Genomic DNA, 10,195 nt, shown 5'->3' on the forward strand with positions numbered 1-10,195 from the left:
AAATGTGCTGTCCTCTCCTCCCAGAGAGAACATGGGGTTTATGGCACCACCCACCCAGCGAGGATGTCTTGCACTCACCTTGCTTTTTGAAGAGGTTGCTCTGCACTATCTCAGTCATGGACTGCACTTTCTGCTTCTGGAGTTTCACAGGAGGGATGCAGGTGTAGAACTCGTACAGGAGTTGGCTGTGGGCAAGAAAAACAGGAGCTGGTACAGCAAGTTAGACCAATGGCTCCTACCTCCTATCACTTACAGTCCCTCCCCAGACTGTTAGCTCTGTGGGGGCAGAAACTATGTGGATCCTGCTCTACTTGCACCCCCAATTCTTGGCAGAGTGTCAGGTATATAGTAAGGCTATAGGAAACGTACATAAATGTGTAAGTTGTGGTTTGGTGTTCAGTATTAACAGCATTCAAAGAGATGTAAAAATCTGAAAATAATACCAATAACCTTGAGCACTAATTGTAACCAGTGACATACTTTGCCTTTTACAGTCATTATGCCATCTAAACCTCACAACTCTACTAGCTAGATACACTACTTATCCCAGTTTTACAAGTGGGAAAACTAAGGTTTAGAAAGATTAACTCTCCTAAGGTTATGCAGCTGGAAATCAAAGAAACAAGAGTTTAAAACCAGATTCTGACTTCATTACCATTCCATTCATTTTATGTTCAAATGTTTTATGCTTGGTAATACTTTATAAGTCTTAAGATCAAAAATGTCAGGAAATCAAAGAAACAAAAGTTTAAAACCAGATTCTGACTTCATTACCATTCCATCCATTTTATGTTCAAATGTTTTATGCTTGGTAATACTTTATAAGTCTTAAGATCAAAAATGTCCTTAGTTAAAAAGAAATATAACAAACAATAAAAAAGTTGTGGGTTAGAACTCATTTGGAACATCAAAATAGAGACAGCTTTTCCCAAATAGAGTGAAAATAAAAATACCATGAAAAAAATTATAGTCCCTGTCAGCATTCCAGAATAGATTCATTGTATTCATTCATTCCTTCAAGTACTTATTAAGCATCTACTTAGTATGAGACAGGCAACCTGCAGAGAAATGAGGATACAATGGAAACAGACATGGTCTCAGTTGGCATGGAACTTACATTCTGATGGAGGTTGGCATGCAGCACAGAAGCAAACAAATCAATACGACGTGATAAACACAGTGAAAGAAATAAATAAGGAGTATGTCAGAGAATAATGGCACTGGGGGTGGGGAGGAATTTAATTTCTTTACAATATTCAGAGGGAGATCTCTAAAAAAGATAACATTTAGGGAAATAAATAAGGAGTATGTCAGAGAATAATGGCACTGGGGGTGGGGGAGGAATTTAATTTCTTTACAATATTCAGAGGGAGATCTCTAAAAAAGATAACATTTAGCTTGAGACCTGAAGGATCAGATGGCGCCAGCAAAAATCTCCCATATGAACAGAAAAGGAACATCTGTGAAAAAACTGGTGTCATCTGAATAAAATCTGGAATGCAGTTGAGAGAACGGTACCAATGTTAATTTCTCAGGTTTGACAAATGGCCACAGTTATATAAAATGTTAACATTAGGGGAAGTTGGGTGAAGGGCATATGGGAATTCTGGTTGCAACTCATTTGTAAATAAATCTAAAAGTATTTAAATATAAAAAATTTAAAAATCTATACATTATCTGGAACTTAAGTGAATTTTTAAAAAAAAGAACAGAGTATATCTGACCAGAGGATTCTGTTTCAACAGCACAATCACATTTAAATAAATATTCATCTATGATGAATGGAGTTAAGAAGGAGAAAGCATCTTCAGTATCTCTTTAAGTTTGTAGGTGCTCTCCTTTTGCAACTTATAGGGCTTACACGGCAAAGTCTGGAGGCCAAAGCAACCTTCAAGTTCAGGTAAAATGGAGACGTTGATCCTAAACATCAATTTTTTAACCCACATGTTTATATTCTGTATCATCAAAGAGAGATGTTTATTATGTAGTTGGTATTCACCAAAGTCTGGCACAACAAAACCAAAAAGTAAAAAATCCCACACTAGAAGCCCTTTATGAGGCTTCTACAATGTGTCCTCCCTGTTCCTGGGTGGAGTGCCCGTCTGGAACTCCCCACAAGAGCCCCCCTCTCTCCCTGAATCCCTGGCTTTCCGACAGAGCCCAGGGAGTACATCATAAGCTCTCACCTGAGTAACTTCGCATCAAAGACTGTTTCCACATCATGGAGCACAGATGGGATGTATTTCAAAGCTGCCACCTAGGTGAGATGTGAAATAAACATGAGTGATGCCTATATCCAACAACTGTGCGGGCAAAGAGGATACTTTGCAACATGACACAGATCAGGAGAGAATGACCCTGCCTCCTGGGCATGGCTATAACGATGCAAGGCTCTGTATGTAGACTGAAACATAAGCCTGTACTTCTTTGTATACAAAAATGAAGCCACAACTTCTATTGTCAAGGAGGTAGTAATGTATAGTAGAGTAATCATAGACTCTGAAGTTATATAGATCTACAGTCAAATTCTGTTTCTACACCTTTTTAGCCATGCAGCTTTGGGCAAAACACTTAACTTCTCTGACGTCTCAATTTCCATAGTTGTAAAATAGGGAAAGTAATACCTATTTTGCAGGATTGAAAAGATTAAAAATGATATGTATGAGGCATCCAATATATATATCCAACAATATATATTGTTGCATGCTCAATAAATGGTAACTTCTATTATTATTGGAAGATGGTGTGTTTGAATTTTTTTTGTTGGTGGCAAGGATGGCTTGGACTGAGTTATTTACATTTTCTCTCCCTAGCCACATTGTGAATAATAGCAGACATGTTTTGGTCCACTAGCTGGGTTTGGAAAGGGGAGCATTGTGGTAGATTGTTTCTCTCCTCTCTTCAAGTTAACTGATGCATCCAGAAGTATGACTCACACCTATGACCTGCATAGCAACACCCTTTGTAAGCAGCAGGGCAGACCATAATTTCGCCAGAGGAGTAGTAAGTCACATGGATGGAAAATAATGTTTAAGAATCTAACAGAAATATGCATTTTTATTCTCTTTATTTTTCTGTATATTCTAGGTGCTCTATTATCAACCGTTTAACAATCAGACTAAAATGCAAATAGTGAAAATTACTTTCTTAAAGAAAATCTTAACTTACATATACCACTGAGCTTCTTACTTCAAATAATGATTATGACTATTTTCTGAGAATTTACAATGGTGCAGACACAGTGCTGAATACTGTTAATAGAATCTTGTTAATTATAGCTTTGCAAGGGAAATATTACTTTCATAGATAAGGAACCTCTGGTGCACCAAGATTAAATAACTAGCCCAAGGTCACAAAGTCAGCAGGTGGACAACCAGGATCCAGATTCAGACAGGCTGCTCTTAGAACCACACCCTGTAACCCTTAAGCTACATGTCCACCTTACTCAAATAGCAACTGTCTCTCTCCATGCCTCCATCCTTTTTTCTCTTGTTTATGATTTTTAAATTTTTTAAAGTAAGGACTATATGTCAGGTGTAAAAAGAAAAATTCACACAAGATAAGTTGCCAGGGTGAAAATTGTCCCTGAAGCCCCATATCTTCATCTCAGCCCCAATCTCTCCTCCCCAGAAGGGCCCACTGTTAACACTGTGAGTTTCCTTCCAGACTGCTTTCTATGCATGAACATGTATGTGCATGTGTGTATGTGTGTGTGCATTTAAATTTAGAGTTCCGCTGCTTGCTTTTTGCATTTAACCACATATCAGTGGGATCTTGGCATGTCGTTTCAAAGAGCACACTTTCTTCATGTCTAACTACCTAGCAATGCCCGAATAGGTGCAGCCTACCTTCTTCAATTTATCCCCTGCTGACAGACTCCATGCTGTTTTCAGTTTTTCTTTATTATAAAACACGTGTTAAGAAAATATTTAACATAAATATTTGTGTACCTGTAAGGATCCCTGTAAGATGGATTGCTCAAAGAGGAATTAGTGCATCAAAGTGTATATACCCGTATATATGAGTTTTAGGAGATATTGTGAAATTACTTTAAAAGAAGCAGTAACCAGTTTCCTTTTACTGACCGTCCCTTTCCCCATAACCTTGATAACATTGGATGTGTAATCTTTTTAATTTTTGTCAATTTGCAAATTTTTGCATAATTTGTAACTCTTTGATTGCTAGTACAGTTGAGCATCTTTTCTATATTTATTGAATATCCATATTTACTAAATTCCTTGTTCATATCTTTTTTCCATCCTTCTTTTGGGTATTTTTTGTCCTTACTGGTTTGTAGAATTATTTATGCATCACTAATATTAACCCTTTTGCAGTAACACATTTTGCAAATTTTCTCTTGCTTGTCTAATGTTTGACTGTTGCCTGTCTTTTAGCTTTATTTCCCATATCTTTCACTATGCAGAAAGGTTGTAATTTGCATGTTATCAAATTTGTCATACTTTTGTTTTATAGATGTAATAGATTGAGTTATGTTTCCCCAAAACTCATTGAAGCTTGAATTGTCTCCCAAGTTTTATGTATTAGAAACAGAGCCTCCACTGTGACTGTTAAGAGGGTGGGAAATCCTATTATGATAATCAAAAGGTGGAGCCTTGAAGGGGTGATTGGATTGTAGGACCATGCAGTAGTGAATGGATTAAAAATGGTGGTCAGGGGCGTGGTTCTGAGGGCTTTAAAAGGAGAGTCTCTCTCTGCTCTCTCTGCTTCCACCATCTTGCAATGTGAGACCCCTGGGTCACTGTCACCACCACTAGATGGACTTTGCACTTCCCAGCCTCAGAAACTGTAAGCAATAAATGTCATTTTCTTTATAATTACCCAGTTCCATGTATTTTGTTATAAGCAACACAAAATGGACTAATACAGAAATTGGTACCAGAGAGTTGGGGTGTTGTTTATAACAGATACTCAAAAATGTGGAAGCAGCTTTGGAACTGGGTGTTAGGCAAAGGTCGGAGGAGTTTGCAGGACTCAGAAGACAAAAGACCAGGGAAAGTTTGGAATGTCTTAGAGACTGGTTACGTGGTGGTGAGCAGAATGCTGATAGAAATATGGACTGTGAAGACCATTCTGCGGAGATCTCAGATAGAAATAAGGAGATTATTGGAAACTGGGGAAAAATCACCCTTGCTGTGAACTGGCAAAGAGCTTGGCTGCATTGTGTCCATGCCCTAGGACTTTGTGGAACGTGGGACTTAAGAGTTGTGAACCAGAATGTTTGGCGGAAGAAATTTCCAAACAGCAAAGCATTAAGGAAGCTGCATGGCTACTTGTAACAGCCTACACTAAGTTATGGCAGAAAAGGCATGACATAGTACCAGAATTTAAAAGGGAAGCACAGCGTAAAGATTTGGAAAATTTGCAGCCTGGACATGTGGTAGAGAAGCAGAACATTTTCAGAAGAAAAATCCAATGATGCTAAGAAGATTAGTACAAAGAAAGGGGATTATCAAGAGAAGGTGAAAAGGGCCCTGAAAGAATTGCAGAAGCCTCTGAGGCCAATCCTTCCATTTCAGGCCCAAAGAGCTAGGGAGACAAAATGGTCTTGGGGAACAGGCCTGAGGCACCCTCCACAGGCTCACTGCTCAGGAACACCTTGGAAAGCTGCTCCCAGCACTGGCACCCCAGCTGCTTTGGCTGCTCCAGCCACTGAATTGGTCCCAGGTGTGGCTGGACCCACAATTTTGGAAGATACAAGTCGGAAGGCTTGGCAGCATCCATGTGGTATTAACTCTTAAGGTTCACAGAATGCCAGAGCTGTGGAGGTTTGGAAGCCTCTACCCCAATTTCAGAGGATGTATGGAAAAGTCTGGGGGCCCAGGAAGAGATCTATCCCAGGGGTGGAGTCACCACAGACAACCTTCACTAGAGCAATGCCAAGTGGAAGCATGGAGTCAGAGTTGCAGCGAAGAAACCCCATCAGCACCATGTCTACTGGAGTAGTGAGAGCAGGACCATCATGCAAACCCCAGACTTGTGTAGCTAGCAGCGTGCAATGCCAGCCTGTGAGAACTAAAGCATCACCTGAGACCAGGAAAGCCATAGGGGCAGAGCTGCCTGACGACTTGGGGATCCAACCCCCATACCAGCATGCAGAGGCCGTTGAACATGGAGTCAAGTTACAAGATTCACCAGCTTTGAGATTTAATGCCTGCCCTGCTGGGTTTCAGACTTGTGTGGGGCCTGTTTCTCCTTTCTTTTGGCCTATTTTTCCCTTTTGCAATGGGAATATGTACCCTATGTTTGTCCCACCATTGTATCTCAGAAGTAGATAACCTGTATTGATTTCACAGATGGGACTTTGAACTTTGGACGCTTGATTTGAAACAAGTTAAGACTTTGGAGATGAAATGAATGTATTTGCATGTGAAAAGGACATGAGTCTTGGGGGTCCAGGGATGGAATGTAGTGGATTGAATTATGACCCCCCAAAACTCACTGAACCTTGAATTGTGTCTCTCAAGTTTTATGTATTAGAAACTTAGCCCCAACTGGGACTGTTAAGAGGGTGGGAAATCCTATTATGGTAATTGAAAGGTGAAGCCGTGAAGAGGTGATTGGATTGAAGGACCATGTAGTAGTGAATGGATTAAAAATCATGGTCAGGGGTGTGGTTCTGAGGGCTTTAAAAGAAGAGGAGAGTCTCTCTCTCTCTCCCTCTATCTGTTCTCTCTGCTTCCACCATCTTGCAATGTGAGACCCCTGAGTCACTGTCACCACCACCAGATGGACTTTGGACTTCCCAGCCCCAGAAACTGTAAGCAATAAATTTCATTTTCTTTGTAAATCACCCAGATTCAGGTATTTTGTTACAAGGAACAAAAATGGACTAATACAGTGGTGGTAGGTATTCTGCAAGAGAAGAGGTTTACAACCAATTTTCAGAAACATTGGTTTAAGCAAAGATAAACCAGTGAGTTTTTTAACTGCAGAATTTCCAGAATTTTAGTATACTAAGAAGCATTGTGACATTCCTCCAGGCAGTTATAGTACACAGTATATTGCAATCTACTTGGTCAAGGGCCATCTTTATGAGGAAACACCAAGGAGATGTAGCAAAATCAGATACCTGCAGGCCTGGGCAATCAGCAGAAGGGAAAGATACAGGATGAGCAGAGAGCCATCAGAAGTGATGTGGTAAGTGGAATCCACACAGTCTGAGGAATGAGTCATTCTTGTTCAATTGTTTCAACATGGTGCTAGCCAAATCAACATGTCTGCAGGCTGCATTTCTCCCATGGGCTAGCAGTTTACATCCTCTGAAGCCTAAAGAGGCACATGCCCTGAAAAAGGCCGGTCTAAGCACTTCTAGCAAACTCCTCTGCTAAAAAACATAGAGCCCACAGGGACCTAGATGTGAATCCCAGCTCTCCACCCAGCACCTGCATGAGTTCATTTCTTCACCCCCTGAGCCTCAGCACCTTCATGTGGGGAAAAGGGGAAAGATGCAAAATAAGGCATATCATGCACCTGTTGTGATGCCTAGCACTAGGCCTCGAAGACATGTGTGCTACGTCTCTCCTTATCTCATCTCTCAAGCACCTGCCCTCATTCCCCAGAGCCTGGATAAAGTATAATGTGTACTCATCATAATTAAGACCACAGTGACAGAACAGAGAAAGACACGAACCCCTTAGCAAAGTAGGGAAAGCCAGGACATCAATGTTGACTGCACGCTGCTTTCAAAAGCAGCATATCACACTAGCCAGCCACCAAAGAAAAAAAATCAAGAGCAAGATATCATTTCAGGGCTTTGGAGTGATGCTATAAAATAGCTGTCACCAGGAGTCCACATCGACACTCGCACTTACACGCTTCAGCTATTAGTGAGGAGTTGGACAGGCTAGGGGAAGGGCTGCTTTAGTAGAAGCCAGTCTTCCTAGCTTCCCCACTCTGCACTGGCAAGAAAGTCAAACAAACTGAATAGCTGTCACCCAACACTCAGAGGGTGTTATCAATGTAACAGGAAAATAGTAGAATTTCATCTGGTCCAGGCAGCCTCACAGAGAACTGGAAAGCCTGTGGTTCTCTTTTCCAGTGGAGACAGCCCAACTCTGACTCAGGAAGTTTGGCAAGTCTGTTGTCACAGCCACCATGGACTACAGTGTTCCTGTCCATGGTCTTCCCCTGACACACCTGAGCAGGTGACAGCAGGCCAGTTTAACAAGTGCTACCAACAGGCACTCCCAGAAGGCAGAGCAGCTCAGCCATAAGACTTCCTGGAGCTCCACTGGTTGTATGTTTCTAAGGCCTGGGAACTAGAAACAGGCTGGTTTTCTAGAACTAAGAGCTTCCTGGGAACTTGTTGCTTTTCTGTTGCTGTTACTTTTGCTCTCACTATTACCATCATTATACATAAAATAACATTGTAGTGTTATTATTTTCATTCCATAGTATGTATTCCTATATTATATATGATATTTAAAACACACATATACATACATATACACATACACATATATGTGATACATATATACATATACATGTTATAGGATTATCAATAATAGGGTTTTAAATAAGAACCATTATTGGAAACTTTATGCATACCAAATACTTTACGTGCATGATCTCATTTAATTCTTACAACTACTGTATGAGTAGATATTGTCATCCCATTTTATCAATGAGGAAACTATGGCACAGAGAAGTTGAATAATTTGCCAGAAGCCATGTAGCTAGTAAGCAGCATAGTAAGGATTGCACCTGACTCTGCCCAATGGGCTCCTAACAGTATACTCTACTACCGCCCATCATGCTTTAGGAAAGGCATTCCATCTTGGCAAGTGGGGAGGTTACAACAGGTGAGAGAAGGCTGATTTGGGGGACATAATGGAAAACAGCCTCCCTACAACAATGGGGATAGTTTTTGAAAAGAAAGTACAGTTTTTTTGACATCCCTTACATTAAGTATGCATATAAAGGGGGTTGCAAGAATGGTCATCAAGAAAACGTTTGCTAGCTCAGTAATTAGGCAATCCTGTGGCACCAACTGAACTTCCTAGATTAATCATCAGCTCCAGACCCCTTTGCAGAAGGCCAGCAACAGCCCTCAAGAAGACAGCCAGACCCAAACCAACCAATACTGATTTTATTGGCCCAGAGAGAAGTCAGGGAGGACACTTGAGATAATTGCTATCCAGATGGACTTCACCAGAATTTATAATCCTGTGCTGTTAGCACACAGCAAATGCTTAAAAATAATAATCTTAAAAATTAAAACCAAACAGTTGTACTCCCCCTAACTCAATGAGGACTTATCTGCTGAGTGGTTTCAGGCTTGCTCTCTCTCTCTCTCTCTCTGAGTAAAAACGACCAGTGTTAGTGCCAGTAGACACAGCCTTGTAGAGCCACAGACTAATTTTCAATCCTTTTATTTTAGCCAAGTGATGGATGGTCAAATCCATGGAAACCAGACAATGTCACAGGAATTCGCTGCAGCACAGCCATGAGAAGGCAGCCTCCTTAGAGATGCTGAGTTGTCCCTGAGGAAAATAAATGCAACTCTCTCAGGACATTCTGCCCCATCACTAGCCTTTCAGGAAAAGGGAAGGGAAGAGACACCAACAGGTTCTGGAATGTGCGTGTCTCCATGCTTGCCGCAACTCAACATTACGTTGGCCCCTGAGGCTCGGCAGAAGGCAGTAGAATTCAGTGTTTGAAATGGCTGCAAGTCCAGGGGGATCACCTTTACCTGTGTGGTCTTGGGTAAGTTAACTGTCTGTTCTCCAGCTTCCTGGAGAATGAAGAGAATAAAGTTTCCTACTTTATAGGGTGTGAAGACTAAATGAAAAATGTGAGCTATCAGTATAACTACAGCTTCCTCACTGGAATAAAACTTTATCCTACCTGCCATTAAACACATCATCCCCAAATACTACCCCTACATACAGAATACATGGCTGAGAAAAGACCAAGATTAAAGAATCACTTAAAGGTTTGAGGCAATACTCCAGCTCCTAGTGTTAAATATTGAGTCTCATTTTCCCTACCTCTGGGGGCTCAGCATACAGCCTATAGGCCACTTCTAAAGACTGGGTCACATTTTCCCCTTAGTAAGGACATCTGAACACTTCACATCAATTAACAAAAAAAAAAAAAAAAAAAAAAAAAAAAAAAAAAAAGGGAAAAAAAGGGCACCCACCCAAAAACAGCTTGTTTCATGACATTGGACCAA

At 40.8% G+C, this 10,195-nt stretch overlaps 1 protein-coding gene across 1 annotated transcript in view; it reads right to left on the minus strand.

Moving 5' to 3' along the window:
* DOCK2 (dedicator of cytokinesis 2) overlaps positions 1-10,195 on the minus strand; it is a gene marked incomplete at its 5' end in the record, with an annotated part of 156,106 nt that overhangs the window by 71,324 nt on the left and 74,587 nt on the right. Inside the window, 2 exons of the mRNA XM_008586010.1 lie at positions 79-185; positions 2,187-2,257. Of these exons, the coding sequence (XP_008584232.1) occupies positions 79-185; positions 2,187-2,257 (178 nt within the window). The remainder of the gene's footprint in view (positions 1-78; positions 186-2,186; positions 2,258-10,195) is intronic.

Source organism: Galeopterus variegatus, unplaced genomic scaffold (assembly GCF_000696425.1).
Source record: "Galeopterus variegatus unplaced genomic scaffold, G_variegatus-3.0.2 Scaffold3800, whole genome shotgun sequence".
Classification (NCBI taxonomy): domain Eukaryota; kingdom Metazoa; phylum Chordata; class Mammalia; order Dermoptera; family Cynocephalidae; genus Galeopterus; species Galeopterus variegatus.